The 27,733-nt window shown below is 32.7% G+C and overlaps 1 protein-coding gene and 1 long non-coding RNA gene across 35 annotated transcripts in view; both read left to right on the top strand.

Annotated features, from left to right (window-relative positions):
- Nucleotides 1-27,733, top strand: part of LOC129906991 (serine/threonine-protein kinase MARK2) — a 157,585-nt gene that overhangs the window by 71,838 nt on the left and 58,014 nt on the right. For 3 of the 34 annotated variants that reach the window (XM_055983013.1, XM_055983012.1, XM_055983011.1), the window contains exon 3: nt 7,943-9,254. The exons of 26 other annotated variants lie outside the window; for them this stretch is intronic. In XM_055983013.1, the coding sequence (XP_055838988.1) occupies nt 8,160-9,254 (1,095 nt within the window). In that variant the 5' untranslated portion in view covers nt 7,943-8,159. Of the gene's footprint in view, nt 1-7,942; nt 9,255-18,104; nt 18,578-27,733 lie in introns of those variants that run through there. 5 more of the 34 variants (XM_055983018.1, XM_055983014.1, XM_055982997.1 and 2 more) reach the window with 3 other exon arrangements.
- LOC129906993 (uncharacterized) lies at nt 18,584-19,233 on the top strand. The gene is made up of 2 exons (XR_008770912.1): nt 18,584-18,760; nt 18,839-19,233. It is a non-coding gene; the product is annotated as an uncharacterized LOC129906993 (long non-coding RNA).

Here is a 27,733-nt window from a genome sequence, read left to right as displayed (position 1 = left end):
TACAACGTTTCTAGTAAATAAGAGCAAACCAACATTCTGTATTTGTACGCAAAATATTTTATATTACATTATTTTACCAATGAATAATATTTTTAAAACAATATGTTCATCTTGGATGGACTTTACCTTTTCCGGAAAAAAATGTAGCAAAAGAGGTTAATAAAATAATAAATTATTATTTTATTTGGCTACGTTTTCAAGTTTTTACCCAAACATTTTGCAAAGATTATAAAATGAAAAAAAAAACTTAAGATGACAGTGATTTTTTTTTTTTTCATTTTATAATCTTACTTACTCTTGAATACTCCACTCACGAATATTAAACATATTCTTATATTTTTAGTATAACCATAAATCTTCGATATTATAACATTGCCGGTTAAAAAATAAATCACGACAATAAATTACTTTAATAAAAACAAATTAAGAAAATTGTTGCCAAATTTTCTTGGTTATTATTATAGTCTTGCTTTCGTCACTTGTGATTTTGGCAGTAATGGAGTATCAGTATATATATATATATATGCATATAATTGCAAATTAATGACACCCACAGAACAAATTCCGAAAAGAAAATTGCATAAAGCTTTCAAACAGCAACAAAACAAAACAACTCAAAAGTTCGCCGTACTCAAAGTGCTACTAAACTATTTTTAGGTTCTTCGAAAATATATGTACACCTGCACGTTTTTTTTTTTACTATTTTGCATTTTTTAGTTTGAATTTTAGTGTTTCAAATGAGAAATAGGTGCTTTGTTTAGTATTAGCGAATTGTAAACTTTTCACTCTCTGCGCAGAATTACTTTTTTTGTGTTTGTAATCGAGTGGAAGTTTTATTTGTTTTTGTTTTTTGTTCTTTTTCCTTACATCACGTAAATTTACTTGTTTTGATTTATTAATCACTGGTCATCTCTATCGACGCGAATCCATGGGAAATCTAGCAATAACATACATATTGTAACGTTTTATTCCGGGTTCACAATAAAACTTATTTCGTTTATTTTAACTTCCACTTATCTTTCCGTTCAAATAAGAACACACTTTATTTCAAATCATTTACTTTTATTATTCGCTCAAACAAACACACTTTTCAATCACTTTATTTACTACTAACAATTTCCAACACTTTATTTCACTTTGTACTGTACTCTTTCACATTCAAGATTAAACTGTCTCCGGTCGGTGTCCACGCTGCCCTTTTATACCTGAAATTCGGAATTCGAGAATGTCTTCGAAGGTTCTCGTCTTTGCTTCTCGAAGCTTCCTTTCCAAGAGGGGGCGCTTCATACTTCCAGTCCAGTGGGATATTTTGGGATATTCAGCAGTCGAGGGAATTTCTTTGGATGCGTTCATAGGGTAGTTTCTTAATTACTAAAGGTCCGTTCACATTTCTACCTTTACTGTAGCAGGTAGTGTGTTCAGACTTTTATCTTAAAAGTAGTTCGGTAATTCATCGTTACATTGCCCCCCTCTTAGGATTGTTCGTCCCGAACAACTCCATTGCTTCTTTCACCATTATAACGATGTAAACGGTCACAATGAACTACCTTTAATTTGCCTCTTACCCCTCTCTGTATACGGTAAACCACGTCGTTGATTCTGGTTATTACTGTGTAAGGGCCTTCCCAGTTTTGTTGTAGCTTCGGTGATAGTCCCTTTTGTCGGTGGGGATTGTAAAACCACACAAGTTCTCCTTCTTGAAACCCTGTTGCTGTCGCTCGCGCGTCATATCTTGTTTTCATCCTGTCACTAGACGCTTTTATATTTGTCCTTGTCCGTTGGTGAATGTCAGCCAGTGTTTCTTTCAGGTTATCAACATACTCATCTATTTCCTGTGGCTCATTTGGAACACATCCGAATTTTATCTCACTTGGCAGCCGTATTGTAGAACCAAAAAGGACTTCCGATGGTGTATGTCCAGTGGAACTATGTGTTGCACTTCTATAAGCCATCAAGAATAATGGAATATGTCGATCCCAGTCTCGTTGATTATCGTTGACTACTTTTGACAGGTGTTCTTTAAGTGTCCTGTTAAATCGCTCAACCATCCCATCAGATTGTGGATGAAGCGGTGTTGTTCGCGTCTTCTTGATGCCAAGGAGTGAGCAAACCTCTTGAAAAATCTTAGATTCGAAGTTCCTTCCTTGGTCGGAATGAAGTTCCATGGGTACTCCGAACCTGCTCACCCAATGAAAGACAATCTTATCCACAACTGTTTTGGTTTCCTGGTTTGGGATGGCAAATGCCTCAGGCCACTTGCTGAAGTAATCCATCACTACGAGGATATACCGGTTTCCTTTGTTGGTTTCGGGAAAAGGACCTGCCACGTCTATTGCAATCCTCTCAAAAGGTTTGCCCACATTGTACTGATGCATCTTGCTTTGCATTTTTCTAGCTGGTCCTTTGCTAGCGGCACAAGTATCACATTTTCGGCACCACTTTTCAACGTCTTCTCTCATACGTAACCAGTAGAATTGCTGGCGTACCTTTTCCAGCGTCTTGTTGATGCCTAAATGGCCTCCAGAAGTTCCCTCGTGCATCTCTCGGAGAACATCATTAACCTTTGACTGAGGTACGATTAGTTGCATTACATAAGATTTACCATCTGCGGATTCCCACTTACGCCTGAGTAACCCTTCTTGCACATGAAGTGAGTCCCATTGTGCCCAATATGCTTTGAGATTGGGGCTTCGGTCGGAGATGTCGGCCCATTCTGGTTTCTCTTCATGTTCCTTCCATGCAAGGATGGGTTCGATGTCCGAATCTTCCTGTTGGGCCATCCTGAGTTCTTCATTACTCCAGCCGCAAATGGGATCAGCTCTCGTTCTTCTTACAGCGACAACTTCCTTTTCCTCTAGCCGTGTGCAATGCTTGCAGTCTTGCTTGCACGGGCGCCGAGATAATGCGTCTGCATTTGAATGTAGCTTTCCTCTTCGATGTTGAATCTGACATTGATACGTCTGGAGTATCTCGATCCATCTTGCTACTTGACCCTCTGGATTTTTGAAGTTCAAAAGCCAATTTAGTGCACCATGATCTGTGCGAAGAAGGAACTTCTGTCCATAGATGTACTTATGGAAGTGCTTTGTTGCCAATACCAGAGCTAGAAGTTCCCTTCTGGTCACGCAATAGTTTCTTTCTTGTTTCGAGAGTACCTTGCTGAAATAGGCAACGACCTTTTCTTCTCCGTCATGAACTTGCGATAAAACAGCACCAACTCCAACATTACTTGCATCTGCGTCAATGATGAATTGTTTGCCTGGAGTCGGATAGGCCAACACAGGAGCTTCACATAACCGTAGCTTCAGTTCCTGAAAGCTTTTCTCACACTCACCTGACCATTTAAAGGGTTTACCCTTCTCCGTAAGCTGGTGCAAGCTTTTGGCGATTCTCGCAAAATCCTTCACGAACCGTCGATAGTACGTTGCCAGACCGAGGAAACTCCGAAGTTGATGCTTGTCCTGAGGGGTTGGCCAATTCTTCACAGTGTCAACTTTTTCTGGATCAGTCATTACTCCTTGGGATGAGATGATATGCCCCAAATATTTAACCTCGGTCTTGAAAAGTGCACATTTCTTTGGATTTAACTTAAGATGTGCTTCTCGTAGCCTCTGGAATACAGCCTTTAGGTTTTCACAATGGTCATCAAATGTTTTTCCGTAAACGATGACATCATCCAAATAGACTAGGCAAGATTTCCAGGTTAATCCATTTAAAACGCACTCCATTAAGCGCTCAAAAGTAGCTGGGGCATTACATAGCCCAAACGGCATGACATTGAACTGCCACAGACCATTTCCTGTGGAGAAAGCCGTCTTTTCTCGATCTTCTGGATGGATTTCTACCTGCCAGTAGCCACTCTTCAAGTCCAAAGTCGAAAACCATTGTGCTCCTTCCATTGCATCTAGAGTATCGCTGATTCTTGGCAGTGGGTAGCTGTCTTTCTTCGTCACATCATTCAGTCTGCGGTAGTCGACACAAAATCGAGTGCTTCCATCCTTCTTTTTGACGAGAACTACCGGTGATGCCCAAGGGCTTTTGGAATTTTCGATCAGCCCGTCTTTCTTCATTGTCGATATCATTTCTTCAACTTCACCTTGTTTGGCCAAGGGGAGACGTCTTGCTGGTTGACGAATCGGCCTAGCGTCTCCTGTATCGATTCGGTGCTGCACCAGTTGTGTTCGGCCGTATTGCCCGCTGGGTGAAGAGAAGATATCAGCATGTTCATGAAGAAGCCTTCCAGCAACATTAAGCTGATGTTGACTCAAGTTGTCTGATTTGAGAATTTGAGTCTTTAGTTTCTCAGAGTTTATAGTCATCTGTATGTCCATCTCATTGATCTTAGTTATTGCGGACACAGATTCACATTGCCCAACAACTTCTCCTTTCTTAAGCTTGATTGGGTACGGTTTGATGTTAAGTATCCGTACAGGTACCATGTTGTTCTTTGGTGCCACAAGAGTCTTCCCGATGAAGATGTTTTCGGAACTCTGCTCAACTTCTGGTTCGACCATGAGGTATCGATGGCTTCCACAGTTCCCCTTTAACTTCGTCCACACAAAAACTTCTGAAGAAGGAGGCAAGCACATATCTTCTTTGATGACAGTTCTAATTGTTGTTGAATTTTCGTTGCCATAGACCATTGGGATCTCCACATTTCTGTATTTCAGGACTTGATTACCGATATCCAAAATGATTCCATGCTCCTTCATAAAGTCGATTCCAATGATGCACTCGTCACATATATCTGCCACCAAAAACACATGCGAAAACTCTAGTTCTGCCATACGGATCGTAAGACGAACTTCACCGTACACCCTTGCTGCTTCTCCTGTGGCGGTCTTCAGACGGTAGCTGTTGGTGTTATGTAGCCACGTCATCTTCACCAAGTCTCTTCGTACAATAGAGGCAGTGGCACCGGTGTCAATTGTAGCCACGTGTTGGTTGTTATTTATGGTTGCCTCTACTGTCAGACTTTTGTTGTCTCGTTTAGTCTGTGAGACTTGAATTGTGGTTCTGGGGCCATCGATACCAGAAACCAGCTTCTGCCCCTCGAAGTTGGTTCTTACTCGTTTCCCGAATGGGAATCAAGTTGAGGATGAGTGTTGGTTGTATCGCTTACCTGTTGTTGGGCAATATTCCTGTTTCCACAGTGTTGGCAAGCAGTTCTTCTTGGTGGCAATCTGCACTGCCGCTGGAGATGTCCGGTCTTGTTACAGTTCCAGCATCGAGCAGCTCCGTCTCGCTGGTTTCTTTGGATTGCGAGTTTTTGACAAGAGCATTCCTCCACTGCAACTTCTCTTACCCGATGAACGCCTTGAGAAGCCTGTTCTGCTGCTTCCATAGTTAGTGCGAACGCTAATGCTTCAGGAAGGGAATGTTTTCCGGCTGTCCGAATCGCTCGCTGGAGATTTGTATCAGATACAGCACGAATAAAGGCTTCTGTCGCAAACTGACTGATAATATCGTCTCCTGCTTTCGGATATGCCAGATGAGCCAACCTTTCAATATCAGCTTGGAGTTGTTGCAGAGTTTCTCCTCTTTTCTGGACTCTTGTATTCAGTTGGACGCGGAAGACTTCTTGCATATGGCCATCTCCAAAGCGTTTTTCAATTACCTGAACAAGAGCGTTAAAGTTACCATTCTTCTCTGGTGGTAAAGTTTGTAATAACTCAGCAGCAGGACCTCTAAGAGCAAGAGTCAGCGCTATGCATTTGTCTTCGTCATCCCAGCCATTGGTTGTGGCAGCTGCCTCAAACTGTTTCTTGTAGATTGACCAAGAACTTTGTCCATCAAAGGTTGGTGGATGCATCTCCTTCTTCTTTGGATACTCACCAGAACTTTCTCGAATCTTAATTTTCCGAACTTTGTCAAGTTCTTCGGTAAAACTTTGGATTTTAACTTCTATTCTTTCAAATTTTTCATCCACTTTCTCGAATTTTCCATCTACTTGCTCGAGTTTTTCTTCAACTTTCTCAATTTTTTCTTGAGATTGTTTTGCAACGTCTTTTATGGAAGCATCAAGAGCAACAAACTTGTTCTCGATCGTATCAAGCTTACCTTCGATGAGGGTTTTCTGTTCATCTAGAAGGTTCTTTTGGATTTCGAGAAGATTCTTCTGTTCATTCTTTTGTTCTGTGCGTTGTTGTTCCATTTGTTCTCTCTGTTCTTTGCGTTGTGTCTCAATTTGTTCGAGAAGATTTTTCTGTTCATCCTTCTGTTCATTACGTTGTTCTTCCAATTTGGCAAGGAGAACAGCCACCATGGACGACATATCGGAAGTATTACTGACTTGTTCTTCTGTCATTTCAATTTCGAATTGAAATGTGTCCAAATTTTCGTTTATCTGGGTTAAATGATCCTGCAGACGAATAATGAGGTCATTTTTCGATCCAGCAGTAGGAAGACCTCGCTTAGTTAATTCCGCCTTCAGCTCAGTCAAACTTAACTGATTTAATGTCTTACCCATTTTAACTTTTTTTTTTTTTTTTTTTTTTTTAAACGCGAGCACTTTTACTTATTTCAAAATGTTTTAAACTTTTTTTTTTTTTTTTTATTGTTAAAACACACGCGCACTTTTTATTTTATTCGCGAAATTATCTGATTCGCACAAATAAATAAGTTTTATTCCACTTTTCTGACACCAATGTAACGTTTTATTCCGGGTTCACAATAAAACTTATTTCGTTTATTTTAACTTCCACTTATCTTTCCGTTCAAATAAGAACACACTTTATTTCAAATCATTTACTTTTATTATTCGCTCAAACAAACACACTTTTCAATCACTTTATTTACTACTAACAATTTCCAACACTTTATTTCACTTTGTACTGTACTCTTTCACATTCAAGATTAAACTGTCTCCGGTCGGTGTCCACGCTGCCCTTTTATACCTGAAATTCGGAATTCGAGAATGTCTTCGAAGGTTCTCGTCTTTGCTTCTCGAAGCTTCCTTTCCAAGAGGGGGCGCTTCATACTTCCAGTCCAGTGGGATATTTTGGGATATTCAGCAGTCGAGGGAATTTCTTTGGATGCGTTCAGAGGGTAGTTTCTTAATTACTAAAGGTCCGTTCACATTTCTACCTTTACTGTAGCAGGTAGTGTGTTCAGACTTTTATCTTAAAAGTAGTTCGGTAATTCATCGTTACAATATTTTTAAATTTGTTGACAAAGAAAGCTCTATCAACGAAAACGATATACACTATAATTATTAGGTCTAATATGTTGCAAAGTCTAAAAAATTAATTTATAAAGTCCTGATTTTTCAATAATCACTTAAACTATCAGAAGGATAAATGTCAATATAAAAAAAATTTTATTCGTAGAAATAAGCCTTAAGCTCTAAGAGTTTTACAGAAGAAGTTAAGTAAAAAAAAGTTATCCTATTTCTGTCAAACACCAAAGATGTTAGGATATATGTATTTATGTATACGAGTATATTTTGAATTCATTCAAAAACAAACTGCAATCGATATTTTTATTTCTTAATTTTGTAATTTTCATCTAATTTTTCTGTACAATTTTACAAATCAAAACAAAATAATTTCCATTTGATTTCATCATAAATGCAATTTCTAACAAAAAAAAATAAAACCTAAATCAAATAAAATCAAAAATGCTGAAAAACAATATCGTTCCATTGGTTGCAAAAATAGATACTCTTATAGCGTTTATAAAGAGAACTATTTGAAAGAAGAAGAAACGGAATTCTTCAATATAAATACAAGAGTTAATTACGTATTCAAATACCAAATAATTCAATAACAATAGTGTAGCAAAGTTCGATGTGCTATTGCATCGCTTTGCTCGTGGCATTTTATAACAACAGTTATCAAACGGAACGAAAAAATCACAACACAGTGTCTTAAATTTAATTGTTTGGCGAATAGGATAGACACCACAATTTTGATAAAATAAATATATTAAAATTTTGTTTCAGATAATAACTAGCTATAAAAAGAATTATACAAATCAATACAACGAAGCAATGTGAACATACAACAACAAAAATTCTAACTTGCATTTAAACCGAGGAAGCTGGACTTAACGCCACACTCTTCTAGGTCTTCCTTAAGAAAGGACCAAATTGGAAACAAATTTGATTGAAAGGGAGTAATCTTAAAACTCCCATCGCCCTGAGAATACATAACTAAAATATGTATGAAGTAGCCCCAGTGGCGGGTACAAAAATTGAAGCTGCGTGTCACCTTAGTAGTTTTCGCATAATCATGGGCCAAATTTCTAGCAACCATAATAACAACAACAACCACAGCAACAACAATAATAACAATAACCAATCGGCCGGCTTTGTGAATCGACACCATTCGAATCAAAAACCAAAAAGTCACTACAGACATTCCGCAGTGCAGCCTTTACGAAAAGAAGAAATGGTGATTTTACGTGAGCCTCTTAAAGATCCAACAGATATCTACCGAGGTGTCGGAGTTAGAGAATCTATTCAAATGCGAAAGAACAAAGATATACCAAATGGACGTCCAGTGACTATCAGCGAAATGAATGCTTATAATATTGAGAAGAACGAAGAACAGCTTTCGCCGTTGGTGAAGTTAGCTGGGATTTCTTCGGCCATGGAAAAAGAAATTATAATAAAAACAACAAACACTTCGGATGAGCTGTCAATCACGCCACCTCATTTGACTTCCTCTGCCACAGCTCCTCCAAAAGTGAATGAGTTCTATACAGTGGGTGATGGCTATCATAAGACGGAAAGTTGCTATTATCGCAGTCCGGATGGGAATTTTCATAAACTGCCTACTGATTCGTATCATAAGATGGCCGAAGGTTGCTATGTGAAAAGTCCAGAAGGTACATTCCGCCGATTGGAAGTATCTCGAAATCTGGACGGCAGTGGCCAACTATCGGGCAATGGAAGTACAAATGGCGGTAGTGGGCAACCCAAGATGCGAAGTCAGATGATGAAGTTCTTGAAACGTTCAAAGAGTCACACACCCGTGACTATTAAAGAATTGCAGAAGGAGAAGGAACGTCGCGAACGGGATAGGGAGCGCGAACGTAAGCATCGCGCTTCAGCGACCGCCAATGCTGAGAATAATGTAAGCGGCAGCAGTGGCAGTGCGAGTAAAAATAATAAGGTAGTTGTTACAATGATGGAAAACGGTGGATTGCCTATTGTGGCGACTAGTAAAGCGGAACGTAGCTCGAAACATTATAGTCATAAGGATACTTGTAATAGTAGCACGACGGATAAAACAAGAAATCAGAAAGTGAGGGTATGTTTGTTTTTATTATTAATTTTTATTTAATAATTGGTTTATTGAGTAAGAAACATCAAACTATTGCATAACTTAATTATAAGTATTGCTAAATATTAAAGTAATAAAAAAGTTATCCATGAATTGATAAATATGCCATGCCAATTGCCATATTCAAGAAAATACATACCCTGTTAACTATGTGCAAAATGTTTTCGATAGTTATTTTGCAACTTGCTTTGGAAAATTTGGTTAAACATATAAACGCTGGTGTAATTTTTTACCATTTTAGTTTTAAGTTTGATTAAACGATTTCGTAATAAACAAGTTTCTCCGAAAAAAAAATCCCACATTGCTTTAAAATTCATAAAATTTGTTAAGTTTTAGAGTTTAAATAAAAATAATTATAATATTATAATATATATTAAAATAATGAATAATTATAGGTACTATCGACTTACAGAACCATTTTTTTATACATGAAAAAGTAGAATGAAATAAAATGAATAGCAGACAATTATTTTTATCTCAGATCTCAATTGTGTGTTTTTTTTTTGTACTAAACGGAATCTTTTTTGAGTATTATTAAAATTATTTTTATTTAAACTCTAAAACTTAACAAATTTTATGAATTTTAAAGCAATGTGGGATTTTTTTTTCGTCTATGGCATTTATATGTCACCTAGTCTTAAGGGACTTTGTACCAGTTTGGTATCGATGATTAATAATTATTAATCATCGATACCAAACTGGTACAAAGTCCCTTAAGACTAGGTGACATATAAATGCCATAGACGAAGTTTTGATGAAAATTTAATATATTATATGAATGTTATAAAGTCAGTAAAAAAGCAAATCATCATTCCCGCCATGACTTCTTTCTTGAATAAGAACTGCAAATTAAGACAATAAGCAAATAAAAAACAATTTTGATCAAAAAAGAATACACTTCAAGAAATAAATTATGGTTTAGGCATTCGTCACACAGATTCAACCGTGTCGGACACACGTTTCAGTGGCCTCATTTGATTTCGTCTGAGGGAAGACCAAACAACTCAACGACAATTCACGTTGTGTTCTTAAATTTTTCATGTTTAATATACGTATTGCCACAAATTACTCATCTATCAGTTTTAAGAGAGATATATATTTAGTTTGGTGATTAAAAAAAAATTAATAAACACAAAAACATAGATACAATTTTAATGATGGTTTTACCATGGCGGTATCTGTGGGGAGGGTATTTTCTCTTTGTTGAATGAGTTTCGAAAAATGATTCAAGTGTGTGATGGGGATTGGGGACATTAACGGCTCTGGTACTTGTTGTTCATTTTACGAATTTAGATAAAACAAATTGCTATGGTCGTCATTTTTTATAAAGAAGTTTTATTTTTGCATCTGTTTTGTCGAAAGGTGCATTCAAAAATACGTATGCACTAAACTTTTAATTTGAAAACAAATTTTAAAACTTAAATAATTTTTTCCGGAAGATTCTCCGATTTCATACATATCTTGCTTCGAGATGTGCTTCCGACGAGTAAAAACTCTCCGGTTCGTATTTAAGCGGACAAATTTCCTCTCCGACAGATAGGTACCAAGGTCCTATAATTAAGAATCTTATTTTTAATACTCAACAAAGGATATCAACTCTTGATAAATCTGAAACAAAAATATAATTCTTCATACAATTAAGGGACACTCTCATGTATGTAAGTACAGTATGTAACTGCAAGTGGAGCGAGAATTTCGTTAAAAAAATAATATAAATGTAAAGTAACTCCACTACTATTCGTAAGACACAAAAGATTTGTTCGTATCTCCTGAAAAAATTGCTTATGAGACTGAGGATGCATATTTTTTTTAAATAAACTAAAAAATCACAAAAAAGCCATGTGCCATTTTTAAGTTAATACAAAATTACCTATCAATAAACGACTAAAAATAAAAACAATCAACTTATTAAAATGATTGTAAATGCTTTTACACAAAATTTCTTTTAAATCGGTTCAGTAGTTCAAGCGATAGGTTACAATAAAAAAAAAAAACCATTTTATTAAATATACCTACTGTCAAAAATATTTTTTAATCCATTATTTTTATAATGAAAATCTTAGGAGCCTGTTTTGAAGAAAAAAAAAAAAATAATAATAATAATAAGCTTTTCAAAAAAGAACACGGATCTACCGGCCGATAAGAATAGAATCTAAATCCAATTGCGAATAGAATTTTGACAAAGTATACATATATGTTTCTTTTGCTATTACCTTTGCATGCGCAAATAAAAAAACTACAAGTAATGACATCGGAATATACCAAAATAGAAGCTAACATTGAAAACGCACTCAAGTGATAAATATAATAAAATACTTTGTAGAGCTTTTTGATCCAATAATGCAACATCTTTCTTCATAACACGGCTATGGTTTGCAGATACATACTTGATTTTCGTAAAAAAAAAAATTTTTAGGTTTCTGTGAGAACGGATGAAAATAATTATTTTCCTCGTGTAAGACCCCATTAAACCAACTGTCATCAACAATGTATAAATAGAAAAAAGAAAACATTTGTTTTAAGAAAATGTCTTAAATTATGTTTGAAAGTTCGTTGACTTATTGTTAGAATTTCAATTTCTACATGTTCGTTGTTAAATGTAAAGAAAATTTTCAAAAAGTATAAGAAAAATAAAATGATCATTGTTGGGTTCCCATAACCGATTTTCAAAAATCGAGTTCTTGCGGTTACCCTAGTGTACATTTAACGCTTATCAGCAGCGGTATGAATTTATATTTTTTATGTGACATTTAATTTGCTTAAAGCTTATCAAAGAGTAATCCCTACGTCAGCAAATAAGAAGCGACTGATAGGGTTAAAGAAAAGATAAAGTATTTTTATCAGCTCAGATTTTTAGTAAAAAAAAAAACAATATAATTCTTAAAAAGACAAAAACGAAACGAATGTTTTAAAATTACCTATAATTAAAAATAAACGCACTTAAAAGAAAATATTTTCTTTGTTTAAATATTTTCAAACTATGTACAAGCATGACGATTAACAAAATTGAGTGCCAAATCGAAATGTGAACAGAGAATTGATTTGTTTGGTTGCTACCGTTATGAGCACAGTAAAAATATATTTTTTCGGAGTAAACAGGTTGGTATTGGGAGGGTTTAAATCTGTGAAAATACTTGAAGTTTCCTCCGACTGCTAGGTTCGTTTTTGGGGGTCGAAGTTCACAAAAACTTTAAAATATGTTCTACAAACTTGTAGCTCAGCTTATTTCACAAAAAAATTGTCACATAAAGTTTTCTTGTATCACAAATCGTTTAGAAATTAAAAAAGTGGAGAAATTTTGAAGAGTTTCCTTTCTAGCCCAGGCAAATTAGTAAAAATATTAGCATGAAATCGCTTTTTTTGTGGGACAGAAATTGTTTCATGGATTGTGCTCGGGTGTATGTCCTCATCATAGAAATTATTTTGTTGGGATGATAAAATGTTGGAGTTTGCCTCGCAAGGTGGGGGTAAAATGACAAAACTATTGATTTTTTGGACAATTCTTCTTATTATCTATATTTTTGTTTACTCCAATGTCGAAACCTGTTTTATTGTATACAGAGAAAAATGAGGCACTTAAAATCAAGATGCTGTAATGTAGTCCAGTAAATAAAGGAGTTTTACCCTACAAAAGGTCCGGTAGTTCTAAATTTTTGATATGTTGTTAGGTATGGTTAGTAGATAGAAAAACCAAATTTCCACAACCACGCCCCCTCCGCCCCCTTCAGCATCACCGAAAAACCATAAAAATCTGGCACTTTTTTCACTTTTATGCCCATAACTTTCTTCTGGTGCATTTTATTGAAAAAAAGTTGTTGGTATACTTGTAGAAAACATAATTTCCTACGAAAATGACCTTGGTAGTATTTTTATACAACCAAAAACAACGAATTTATGAAGCTTCCAAAAACATGTAAAATTTCGGATTTTGCAATATTTTCAGTTTCTTGTCACTTAACAGAGCTATAACTCTTTAACAATTGACTTTTACGCAAAAGTCTTCATAATCAACCTTATAGACAATTTAATTACCTAAAATAAAATGTAACCCACTTTGATTTTGTGAATCAAATAACCGAGTAAGGGCTAAAATAGTAAAAAAGTATTTTTGATAGTTTTCGACACTTTTTGAATTATCCATTAAATGAATAACTTGTATCCCACAAAAGGTCGGGTGGTTCTTATTTTATATTTAATCAAGTTTTAATGGTAGATTGAAAAAAAAATTCATAGCCACGCCCACTCCGCCCCCTTAACCATACGCCAAAAACCAATTCTGCATTTTTTCAGTTTTATGAAGTTTCATATATGAGTTGATGAGTTGACAAGTACGATTGAAGGAGGTTCAGCTTTATTGCTATATACAATAGGGTGGTCCTTAGGAACAAAAAATTGGGGACGCCCCCTGGAATGGTTCCAAATCAGGAAAAAAAAGCCCTAATTTTTTCAAATTTTTATTCCTAACCCTTCCTGACCATATTTAATTAAGAAGTTTATATCCAAAATCCGCCATTTACCCAACACTGGACACAGAATATATCCCTTGCTATAGTAACTTCTTATCAAAATAGGGCCAGGAAGAGTCAGAGATAAAAATTTGAAAAAAATAGGGTATTTTTTTTCCTGATTTGGAACCAATCTAGGGGCGTCGCACTCAATTTTCGAAAAAGAGTAAAATAAGGACCACCCTAATATACAACTATCAATCGATAGTTGATACAAATTTAATTTAAATATCTTATTACTTAATTAAAAAAAGTTTTGAAAGCAAAGAATGGTCCTAGTCGTTATAAAGAAATCTAATTACAAAATTCCAGTTCACCAGTTTTCCTATAATTTTGGTTTAAAAATCCCAAATTTCAGTATTTATCAACAATCGATTTTCAGTTGTAAATCACAACACGGGTGATTATAAAATGGGTAATAGAACAGTCAAATCCTGTTTGCCTTAGAAGTATGAAGAAGGTTAAAAGGTTGAGAGTAGTCAAATCAGCTGCAGGCACAGTTTTGGAAGTCATTCGGTCTAAAGTTTACAATACAGATGAGTACCCTACCCATCCTCTATTTTTTGAAACTGTAATACTGAAGAATAAGAGTGGCCCTTTGGATAAAAGGAAAAGGAAATGTTTGTCCTTATCCCATGCTGTTATATAGCTGCTGCTCGTCCCCGATCCTTCTAACAGAAATAAGTGTATCTGTATATGTATAAGAAGGTCCTAAGCTTCTCATTGATATGATTACATCCCTTGGCTTTTCATCAAGTCACCACGAGGTGCAGCTACTTGAAGTTTCTACTATCATGCAACCACAACCACCCCTGATTCAACTCGAACGTACGGATGCTTTCTTCCAGTTGGGCCAGAATTAGTATCTAAAGCAGGTACCATAGAGCTTCAAAGATTTTTGAGGAAGACATCGACTTACTATACCTAGGGCCGAGAACGTGTACCTTCAAAAACCTGGGAGGATCAATTTATCTGATGAATTCTCATTTTTCACATTCAATTCTATGGAGAACGTCTTACTCATTCATGCCATAAGTGAATGTGACACCACCTCAAACATCTTTGTTTTCGGGAAAAAAAAACAAATTTTGCAAATTGTTTCAAAAACCCCTCTGCACTTGAAGCTGCAGAGAAGCTAAAGACCCAAATGCCAGAGATCAGAAAATAAATCTAATATCGCAATTTGCATATAAAAATGAAAAAAATCAAATGTATATTTTGAATTTTCTGGCTTATTTGAAGACCTAACCTAAAAAAATAAATGAGAATAAATCAGAGACAATACCCTAAATCCGAATATGCAAAAAAATCAAAATCGAAAATTTTGTAGTTAGGGCCTTTACGAGATTATGGGCAGAGTAGTCAATCTCTAAGCTCTCTTCGATATTTCAAATTTATGAGCAGTTCAACAAACTTAATCTGTGCAAACTACCGCCTACAACAGATCCAGCACACTTTCATTTCCTCCGGATTTATCACCAGATCATGGCGTGGATGGGTATTGAGATAAACCTCTGGAATGGGGCTGGACGAGAGGATGCCACGTATTGCAACCCATTAAAACTGTGCAAGATCCTGCTCCCCAAAAATTGATGAAAGCTGTGTCATGCAAATACCTATGTGCCTAGATGCATGGGAGCTGGCAGATGCAGGAAAGAGGGACTTAAATGTTCCACATTCTGTAAGTTTTGCTGTGGACAATCCTGTCAAAATCGTCCACATGAATTTTTTATGAAGATGACGACGAAGAAGATCAGATATCATCGATCAATTTGAAGAAAAATTCAACGAAGCCAACTTTTCTCATAATTCACCATCTTTAACTCCACCTATTACTTCTATATTTCCTCACCTGCTACCCCTGCCCCTCATACCCCAATTCTTTTACCTTCGTCCACTCATAGCCCACCGCTTTATAAGCGCATGAGATATTAAACTAGGTTATTAAGAAATATGACTTTTATTAAAATAAAATACTTACTATTACCTGGTTCTTATCAAAAGTAAGTTGTATTCATGAAAATGAATTCCCTACAAAAGGATTTTTGGCTAAAAATTAAAAATTAGGAAGTTATAGCGCTGTAAACAGGTAAGAAACTGAAAATAAACAAAATCGGAAATTGTAACTTTTTTTTTAAATTCTTAGTTTGGTGGATATTGGATGTGCAAGTTGTAGAAAATTTTGTGTTCTACAATTTTGCACATTAATTTTTCACATTTAAATGACCAGAAGGAATCTATGGGCATAAAACTGAAAAAATGCAGAATTGGTTTTTTCGTATGGACCACCCTATTGTATATAGCAATAAAGCTGAACCTCCTTCAATCGTACTTGTCAACTCATCAACTCATATATGAAACTTCATAAAACTGAAAAAATGCAGAATTGGTTTTTGGCGTATGGTTAAGGGGGCGGAGTGGGCGTGGCTATGAATTTTTTTTTCAATCTACCATTAAAACTTGATTAAATATAAAATAAGAACCACCCGACCTTTTGTGGGATACAAATTATTCATTTAATGGATAATTCAAAAAGTGTCGAAAACTATCAAAAATACTTTTTTACTATTTTAGCCCTAACTCGGTTATTTGATTCACAAAATCAAAGTGGGTTACATTTTATTTTAGGTAATTAAATTGTCTATAAGATTGATTATGAAGACTTTTGCGTAAAAGTCAATTGTTAAAGAGTTATAGCTCTGTTAAGTGACAAGAAACTGAAAATATTGCAAAATCCGAAATTTTACATGTTTTTGGAAGCTTCATAACTTCGTTGTTTTTGGTTGTATAAAAATACTACCAAGGTCATTTTCGTAGGAAATTATGTTTTCTACAAGTCTACCAACAACTTTTTTTCAATAAAATGCACCAGAAGAAAGTTATGGGCATAAAAGTGAAAAAAGTGCCAGATTTTTATGGTTTTTCGGTGATGCTGAAGGGGGCGGAGGGGGCGTGGTTGTGGAAATTTGGTTTTTCTATCTACTAACCATACCTAACAACATATCAAAAATTTAGAACTACCGGACCTTTTGTAGGGTAACCCCCTTTTTTTTAGCTTCATTTATTGGACTAATGATTCTCTTCTTAAAATAATTCAGTTTAAATCTAATTGAACTTCATTTAATTCATAAAATTTTTAGTGTATCTGCTAAGAATGAAGTAATTTCTCATTAAATTTATTTGCATTATTATTGAAATTAAAAGGATAAACAAAAATAAAAAAAAAATATCACCTTAATTTAAAAAGATTCTTTTCTTTTGGCATACATTTTGCACCTTAGAGATATTGCTTGTTTAGGGCTTCTTCTTGGCAGAAAACCATGCAGAAATTCTTTTAAATAAATACAAATATTTTAAGCATGTCTTTTTTCTCCGTGTATGTATTGCTTTTTTTAAGGCTGCCTGTAGATAGAATATTTCAAATCAAAGCTATGACGTTAGTACTAATTCACTTTATTGACAAGTGTTAACAAATGTTTACACTCGGTCGCTCTTTGATGGGTCCATTTTTTAATTTAAAATTAGTGTACTTTCAAGTTTCTGTTATTGCTTTACAAAGAGTATTGAAATTTAACTTTAAATTTTCCATAGAACAAGTAAAAGGTTCGCTTCCACGAACAAATAAAAGCTTGATTATAATTAATACTTTAAAATTTAACATTACTTGTGGCATTCTTTTTAAAATAACGAAGAAGTAATTATTTTTGATAAAATAAGCAAAAATAAATTTATATGATATATGATCAGCTCCATACAAAATATTCTTCTTGTTACACCCGAAACGAAAAATCGGTTGTACTTAAAACTATTTTTATTTTTGTTTTAAAATAAAAAACTCACTGGGAGTTTTTTCTATTCTTCCAGCACTGCAAAAGCAGATACATATGTATGTTATTCTTTAACTTCCTTTTATCAAAATTAAATTTTACTTATGTTATTTTGAAAAAATAAAATTGTTGAAAGAGAAATATTCAAAAATTTCATGTAGCACCGGAAACGAACCATCTTTTAGAAATATTTCTTTCATTTGGTATCATTAAAAACCAAGACTTTGTCAAAAAAAAAATAATATTAGGCGAAACGTGAAAGGTGTTTCATAACTTTTAAATAATCGTGCTTTCCTTATAATAAGTCACCAAAATTATAAAATTATATCTCCAAAAGGATAATTCCATGTAAGGGTTTTGGCAGATTTTTGTATGTTTTCGCTCTTATTTCTTTAACTTTTCTCCAAGTTAAGTATTTTAATACATTAACACTTAGTATATTAATTTGTTTCATACTCATTAATATTAAAAGTATTCCAATTACTGTTCTGTGTAAACGTTGAAAATGTTTATATAATTGTTTGCCATAACTATATTATTGTACTGGAGTGTATTATTAACAACCACTTTTTCTATCAGCTTCAACAAAACAAGCTTATTAGAATCAGGTTTTTTTTGTACTTCTTCTCAAATCCACCTATACACCTTTACCAAATCAACATCAGTAACCCAACCCACCCTCCTGTGCTCCAACTCATTTTCTCATATTCACGATAGGACTAATCGGTAATTTTTTTTTTCACCTTTTATAGGGTATAATCAGAACATATTCAGTTGATAAGCTCCACGGTTGAGTGTAGGACGTGTGTTATTTGCGTTAACAATTGTTCTTTGTCGCGTTACTCGAAAGATCTTTCGTTAAAATGACAAACGCCACCTATCTCTTTCAATTGAACTAAAATTGTACTGATTTGTGCTGATCGGACATTTCTAAACAAATTTTGTTTTAAATCAAAATGTAAGAACTAGTGACATTTCACCTTTCATTACACTGCTTCGATTCACATGCACTTTTTCCCCATGTATTTGAGAAAAGAAAAATAAAAAAAAAAAAAAGAGAGCGAGATGAACGTACTACATTCATATATTGAGAAGATGAACTCACATCGCATACAATCATCACTCGCTTAAAGTTTATCAGGTTGTTAACGAAAACTTAATAGATATACCAACACATAAACAAATTTATGAAGAAAAAAAAAAAACAATACATTTCCAGACATTGCCTTCGCCGTACAAACAAAGTTGGAGTGGAAACAGAATAGAAATAAATATAAAATAAAAACGATACGAAAGAAATGAAAATGGCATCACGGCGACAATAAGAACGACAACAACAACGGGCAACAATTTGCAATGCTTTTGCGAAGTAACAAACGGAGCAATACGAACGTTTTTTAGTAGCTTTTTTCCCCTGACATGATATTTTCTTTACTATTTTTGCTTTGTATTATCTTATCACATTCATGATATATCTAACAAATACCTACAAGCAACATACAGTTACATTAATATCGTAGGTGAAGATGTGTGAATTTTCTTTTTTTGTTTTTTTTTCAAGGTATTATTGATAAAAATAAATTTGTGTTCTCGAATTAAAGTGAATGAGAGTAATTGGTGCTTTTTCTTTATAACAATAAAAGAAATGTAAACCTTAATTTCAAACGATGATGGTACAAAGAAACAAAAACGTCTCAAAAGAAATTTGTTTATGCTCTTACAAGCATAAAATTGTTGATTAAATTCATAGAAAAAGGTTTCACTTTAAGTTTCTAACTAATCAACTTCAAAATAAGTTCAAAACTTATATTTAAAATTTTCAACTTATTTTTTTTTTTTGTTATTGTTTTTTTTTTCTCATTTGAGTGTTCAGCTTATTCATCAAGTTGTAATACTGCTGCAATGAATGACGATTGAGTTATAGCCTTAACATTTGTAATGTACATAAATAATATTCACTCGATATTGATTTATGGATCGAACATATGAACGAAATGTCTTATTTTTTGAAGAAACTTATAGGTGAGTGTTTTCTGTGCCGAAAAATTTTTTGACACTATAGAAATCAACTGTTAGTTGAGCATTTGATTAATTCATTTAAAAGCTTAAATTCTCCGTTTTTTAGTAGCAAAAGCATTTTATGGATATAACGTTAAACGTTTTTCCTTTGTAGCATCTGGCCATAGAGCCATTTGTCTTCGATATAATCGAAGAGCTGTTCAAGAAGATCGTGGCACATGAACCAACATATTGATAGTCAGAACGGGCCAGATCTGGTAAATTAAGTGGTAGCTCATCCCAATTGAGCCAAATAGTCTTGAACCATTAGAAAGAAAGTGAGCTACTCTGCTTTCTAGTGCAGTAAAATTAACTTATCATATCTTTAAACCAAGAATATTCCGAAATCGTTTCAGTTTAAATTCTTAATTTATTATTTACGCTTATACTTGGGAATAATTTTTAATTGGTTATAAAGATGAATCGCTTGAATTTGGCGTTTCTTACGTTATCAATTATGTTTTCTTAAACTGCCTATTTCGAAAAATTCTTATTTCTCATAAAATTTTGTTTAAAATTTGTAAGCATTTATGATTATTGAAGGTGTTACAAATATGAAACGAACTGTATAATGTTTCGTGTGACGATTTCTTGGCGATTTTATTCACTCAAAGTTAAAAACAACTCGAGGATTTTTATTTTCAACTTGAGAATTAGATTTTATTCACTCAAAGTTGACGGTTTTAGCTTTCAGTTTCAAATCTAAAGTTTATCAAAAATATCAGAAGTTTGCGAAGTAAACTTAAGATTTTAATTTAAAATGTCATTTTTTAGTTTTATTTTTGTGTCAAATGTGTTTAAATTAAAAAGAAAAAACATAAAATTTTTGTTTTTTGCCAAGTTAACTTGAGAATTTACTTTGAAATGTCGTAATTTCTTTTTTATTTTTGTGTCAAAAGTGTTGTCTTTCAGAAATTTATAAAATTAATCTACCTTATTGCGTTAAAATTACTATCATTCCGGAAATTTATTAAGAACTTCTGATGTTAAACCTTTCTATTTTTAAGGAATTGGGAGGATATTCTGAGAAAATTTTCAACTATACATTTGTGCTATTTCGTTTTTATGTTTTAAGAAAACCAATTAGGAAAAAGAAGAAACTGCATTATAAATTTTAGTATGTATTTTCTTGGAAAAATAAAAAGTGTGACAAAAGTTGATTTTTTTTTCTAGTGGTGTGGCTGTGGCATGCGAAAAATAATATGCATATACACTAAAGTTTTTCTACGGTCTTTCTCTTAGAACATATTATTTAGTGCAATGGTTGCTAAATTGTTTCCAGTTTCAGTCTTATTATCAAGTTAATTTGTCTTTCGAAGTTGTTTTGGTTTTACTAGAAAAGACTGTTGCTGTTATAAGATAAAAATATTCGATATTATGAAAACGATGAATATAAAATAAATCATAGTAGCCCAGTCATTTTAGTCATTTTTAAGCCCAATCTGCGGAAAAATTCCTACTGGGCTGAATTTTGGTATACAGCTTAATGACGGCTTTGTTATGAAGATGTGAAAAATCGAAATTGATATCGTGTCCGCGTTAAGAGTTATAGGGGTCAAAAGGTCACAAAAACTGGTTTTTCACGATTTTCAGCAAAACGGTAAGTCTTATCAAAACATTTTCAATGCAAGAATTGTAGACCAGATTATTATATATAAAAAGTTTCATGACACTTTTTTTCCTAAGACCCACCGTTTCTTAGGTATAACGATTCAAAAAGTTGAAGTTTAGTTGTAATCGTCATAATCATATTCCTGAAAAAAAACTCCTAACTGAAAAGTTCCTGAAATTTCATTATTTTTTTTAGCTTGAATTTCGTTCCTCAACTGTTAAGAATATGGGGAAACCAAAAAAAAATGGAAATTTTCGCCATTTTTCCGATTGGGGCCCTTCTCCCGAAACCATTTCCCTGGAAATTTTTGTTTAGAATATGTCTGAAAATATACAGGGTGTGTAATAGAGAATGGACAACCCTAAAACGGATTATAGCTACACTTATGATTGTTCTAAAAACAGATAGAAAAAAGTTCTATCGTAACCAGTTCATAAAATATGGACTTTTTTTCGTTCAGTGTATTTTAAATTTTATCATCTTATGTTTTCGTTCACTACAACCACGAATGAATGAATTTTATTTATTTCTTTTTTTATAATTTTCTACAATAATTGGATGAGTACATAAACACTTTAAAAATTTCATAGCTATTGCATATTTTCGTAAAAAAAATTTTGAAATCTGTTTTTTGATGCAAAATGTAAAAAAAGTATTTTATGAAAAATTTTAAACACCTGTGGTATAAAATAAATCTATAGAAACCTAGGTGGCCAACTTTCTTAAAAATATTCTGGTATAAGGAGTTTTTGTGACCTTTTGACCCCTATAACTCTTAACGCGGACACGATATCAATGTCGATTTTTCACATCTTCATAACAAAGCCGTCATTAAGCTGTATACCAAAATTCAGCCCAGTAGGAATTTTTCCGCAGATAAAACCTAAAATTACTGGACTAATAGCTACAGATTTTGATTTTAATGACGCTATTTATGTAGGTATTATTTTCTCAAATATCCCAGTTGATCAACTGAAAGTTGATCAACTGAAAGTTGATCAACTGAAAGTTGATCAACTTTTGATTTTGAACTGAGGATTTGAGGAAGAAGATATTGAATAAAACAAATTTTCAACTTGAGTTTCAACTGCCAATTTGAAGACAACTGTAAAGTTAGTTAGCTTTAGATTTTTCTTGAAGTTGAGAGCTAGTGAATTAAATCGCCCTAAAACAACCTAAATATATACTACTTTTTTTTAACTCCGGATTAAAAAAAAAGATTTTGTATTTATTCAAGTCGTGATTTTTTTTTCAATAAAAAATGATAAACATGTCCACTGTGTATCATCTGTGGTTTTTCTTGAACTAGCACTATTTAATTTGAAATTTAAGTGATGCCATCTCCATTTGTGATAAATAACCTATTTTATCAAATACAAGTTACTGTTTATTTTTCGACTACAACTAGGTTTTTAGAGGTAGATCTTGCTCCGAAGCTTTTTTCTTTCTGTCTATCTCTTCTTGTTTATATTCTATTTATTTATCCACCTTCCCACCTGTTTTATATGTGTATGCCAGCTATGAAGTTGTATAAGTACCTACTTTAAATCTAGTTAAATTCTATCTGGTTGTATAGGTACAAAAAAAAAGTCTAAAAAGCCACAATGCAACCAGACCCACATGATAGGAAAGGAAATATGTACAAGGAAACGTCAGCGACCTGCCAACAATAATACGTTTAGAGAAAAGAATTGTTTCTGGTTTTTGAGGTTGTTTGAACGTAGGCCTTACACATTTATGTGAACAACTTGTCGTCTATTGGTTTCTTTAACCGAAAACAACCTCCGCACGTGTAGTGTTTAGTTTACGGACTGTAAATGTTAGTATATTATAAAGAAAAGTACCTAAAAAAATATATCTAAAAATAAACAATTTTTTTTTTTTTAATTTAAATTAATTCAATAAAAGACCTGCTCAATGCACATGTATATCAAATTTCTCCTGTCACTTTTTATCCCATTTCTCTTATTATTGAAAAACTTACGATAACAATCGTTAAAAATAATTCTTTGTCCTTTTCAGAATAATTCCAATCCTATCTGATTAAACAACATCTTTGTATATAATAGTACTGCATTCAACCTTCCACTTGAAGACTCTTTGAATATGACCCATATTATGACTTGACTTTGATGTTTGATGAAAAAAATATCATCGAGTAGATGCAAAATGTCCACTTTACTAAATTTTTCAAGAGAGTTAAAAAAAATTTACAAAACTCCATCAGGGCCTTGTTAAGTTCAAATTTGTCTTAAAGATCCCGCAATGAGTATAGATACATATTTCTTACATTTGATTAAAATAATTAAAGGAAGTTGTTTTGGTTCAGTAGTATTTAAATAAAATTTCATATATAGTATGGAAAAAAATTTGCGTGTGTTTATTGTCCATTCTTATACATATAGCTATCGGTATTAGGTATGTTTGTGTGTGTGTTTTTTTAACAGTCATAAGTAAAGCTTTTTGGGGAAAATTTAAGAAAACAAACCGAATGGTGAATCATTATTTTAGTCAAGGCCTCCCCTCGTCATTTCATATACAATCTCTTTCGTCATTGCTTTTGGTTTAACACCTTTGTTTGAATATAAATGTGTTGGATGTGTCTAAATAATGACAAAATTTTATAACAATAAATGTGTGTTTTAAAAGAAAAGCACTTCATACAGCAGATTGAATTTTTAAAACCATTTAAAAAACATTTGATTCTTTTTCAATTAAAATATATAATAGCTTAGCCTGGAAACTAAATGACAACGTAATTGATTCTTTTACAAAATATCAAGATCACGAGGAATATAGCCTGAAATATCATTGACTCTTATAAAGTTGATTTTGCGATACATGCACATCAACTTTATTGAAAACACTTGTTTCAAGATCGTTCTACATAATGGTATAATGTTAGTAAATATTAAGGTACCGCATTTTCTTATTGAAGCAAGAAAGAAAATAACACCTTACCATTGAAGACAATAGCTTAAATTGTTAGATATTTTTGCGACTAAAGCTTAATCTCAGCGCCACTTGAAACGAGTCACTTGATTTAGTTATATCCCTGTAGGTACTTAAAATTTCAACTTTTGCGAAACTAGTAAGAGGTAAAAGAAATACATAAACATTGGATAGAGAATAAGGTTGTTATTAATCATAAAAAAGTTCTATGGTCGGTGTAGATTTAAAGCTGTGAATTACTTTCCACTTTAACAAAAATCAAAATCGTTAAAGTGGGTAAAAAAAAATCATATTTGTACTATGTTGTACTATATTCTAAATTTCTTAGCTTTATTCTTTTTGAGAAGAGAGTGAGAATACTAAAGCGAAATGTATATACAGTTGACAAATTATCAAATAGAAAACAATTACATATTCATTGCAGACAAATGACAAAAAAAAAAGCTCGTTGTTTTCAGGTTACTAATTATTAACCCTATTATCTCCAGTCAAAAGAAAATAAAGTCATGATTATCTTTTTTTTTTTACTTTCAATTCACACCAATCAAAACAAATAATTGAACTTTAAACGAAAACAAGGACATTGGTTCGATTTGTTCTTTTTTTTGCTTTGATTAATAGATTATTTTTAAAAATTATAATTTAAAGAATCAAGTTTTGAGTTTTATTAATAAAATTTTCACATTTTTTATTGCTCAAGAAATCTTTATCTAATCTATGCATACAAATTTATGTACATATAAAAAAAAGTTGAAAAGAAATTGTTATTTCGTAATTACCAACAATCCAATGCAAAGAAATCAGTTCTTCCACGCAGCTAGGAATCCCACTAATCATGCTTATCTAAGGAGAAACAGTCATTTAAAATTATAAATATATTTGTATGAATGGGACCCTCTTTGGTTGAATATGATTATGCTAAGATTGAGGTTTTTTCGTTAAAGCAATATGAGAATGCCTGACACACAACCTTTAATTTAAAAGTAAAGAGTAATTATGTATTTTTTTTTAGTTTTTGAAAGGTAGATCTATTTTTCTTATTTTTTTTTTTCATGCCAATTTTGTTGTGAAGATACAACGCTATATTTTATAAAATATACACTTTTTGCGCGAGTAGCTCATGAAAAACCAAAACCTAGAGAATTTCACTTTCAACGATTCCTTTGTGTGCCTTAGTTTCCAAATGAGATACAATTCTTCAGGAGAGTCAATTCCTCGAAAGAGGTATTACCTCTGAAATAAATTGCACGACTGGGGTCGCACGTACTTGCTCTTATGCTTAAAGTAACTATAATGTTAAAGCTTTTTATTCAAGAAATTTAAAATTTGATATTTTGAAGAAATTTTATAAGTAGTATAAAAAAATTAAATCTGTTTTTATAATTAATTAAACTCCGTTTTAAATTATCTTAAAACAAAAAACAAATATGCCATTTTATTTCTTGTATAAAAAGGTATTTTTAGAAAAAAATTTTCGAAAATTGTAGGAGCCGTTTTTTAAAAAAATAATTTTTTATGTATAAAATTTTTTTAACATTTTTCAAAAAAAAAGTTGGTATGCCATTTTGAAGAAATAATTAATTTACACATAAAAACTAAATTTCAAAATTTTTCATTAATCCGTTTTCAAAAAATTGATTTTTCAAAAAAAAATTTTGAAATATTTTTTAAAAATCCAAAAATGCGTTTTTTGAAAATTTTCTAAATTTTTAATATTATCTTTACTTACACACGTTTGTATAAAAATTTTTATTTAAATCGGGTTAATGTTGTACGAGATATTCAGAAATGAAAAAACCCGTTCTATGACAGGTACCGTTAATAACGGTACAAAAAATATTTTTTTTATTTAAAAAGTTGGCTCTTATGTGTAGTACTACACACAAAAATTTTAATCAAAATCGTTAGAGCCGTTTTTAAAAAAATTAACTTTTCTATTTCCGTTATATGGCAGGTACCGTTAGTTTTGGTCATAAAAAAAAAATTTCAATTTCCCCTCTAGGGAATCACCAAAAACTGCTAACTACCAAGTTTGAAGAAAATCACTTCACTCGTTTAGGCTGCAGCTCCAGATAGAGACAGACACACAGACAGACAGACAGAATTGCCGGACCCACTTTTTTGGCATTCTCCATCATCGTAATGTCATGTAAAATTGTTATCTCGAGTTCGATTTTTTTTACGAATCCTAAACTTGCCCTATAGTACCTATATCGCAAGTAAAAAGTCGAGGTGGTATAGGCTTATTGAAACCCAAAACATCCTTCTAACCACTTTCATATGAGGGCCTACCCAATATATTCTGATACAATAATAAATGTTTTTTTTTTTTTGTACAGAAGTAATTGAAAATTCCTTTAAAACCTTAAAATTCTTAAAAAACAAAAGGTTTCCTATCACATTTGAATGGACCAATTCTTCGTTGTTATCTGAATCAATTCCCTAAAAATAAAAAGCTAGCTTGAATTCTTTTCCCAGCTGGATTGACATTTTTTTGTAGTAGGAACCCTTCTTTTGGATTCGATTTCAATCTCTCGATCCTTAAGAGTCTTATACCTGGATTTGAATCTCAATTCGGATTCAAGTCCGTTTTTTGAATCAATTCATTTAACCGATTTAAGAAACGTTCTTATTTTGATGAGGATGTTTTTTGTTTTCTACTTTTTATTATTATTTATATATATAACATAAATCGTTAATTAATTTCACAATTTTAAAGACAATAAAATATGTACATGAAAGAAATGATTAATTATTTTAATTGTATGTATATTCAAAAAGAAAAAAATCTCAGGTGTTTAAATAATTAATTTTTCAACATTGTTTGAATGTCAATTAGTAAGAAAACTTTTCATTTGCCTAACACATCGATATTTGTTAGCTGCGGCTTGTAATTTTGATCTATAATCCTATACAAGACCATGTTACACACTACCATTTTTAAACAAAATAAAAAAAAAAACACAAAAGAAAACTTAGATTTTTTCTTCTCGCTCTTTCAAATTCACATACTTTTTTCTATTTTAACTGTAGTTATAGAGAGTAAAAACACCATTTGTACTAATATTATAAAAATGCGTTTTCACACAGGGGCGAATTTATATTGAATAAAGTTATGCGCCTAGAGAATAGAGACTTAATTATTAATTTTTGCAATCAAGTTTGTATATGGGTTTTAGATTTAGGATGCATAGTTATTTTGAGCTTAATTTTGAGCTAGTCATCATTATGCCATTCAGCATTTAGCTATTTCACCATCTTATCGCTTAAGAAGCTCCAAAAGGCTTTTTGTATTGAAATCATGTCCAGAAAACTACCAATACTTTACATTTACATTGAAGTTGAAAAAATATACATATCAGCATATATTTTGTCATTTAACATTTAAAAACATTTTGTTTGATTTCCAATTGACGAGTAATGGAAGTGCTTAATTTTTTTTTCTCCAATACAAGTCTATCTAACCACTGAGCTTCATTTGATACTAAACAA

The sequence above is a fragment of the Episyrphus balteatus genome, chromosome 1 (genome assembly GCF_945859705.1).
Source record: "Episyrphus balteatus chromosome 1, idEpiBalt1.1, whole genome shotgun sequence".
Classification (NCBI taxonomy): Eukaryota; Metazoa; Arthropoda; class Insecta; order Diptera; family Syrphidae; genus Episyrphus; species Episyrphus balteatus.
Note: the sequence above shows the minus strand (reverse complement) of the source record. Positions and strands in the feature narration are given on the sequence as shown.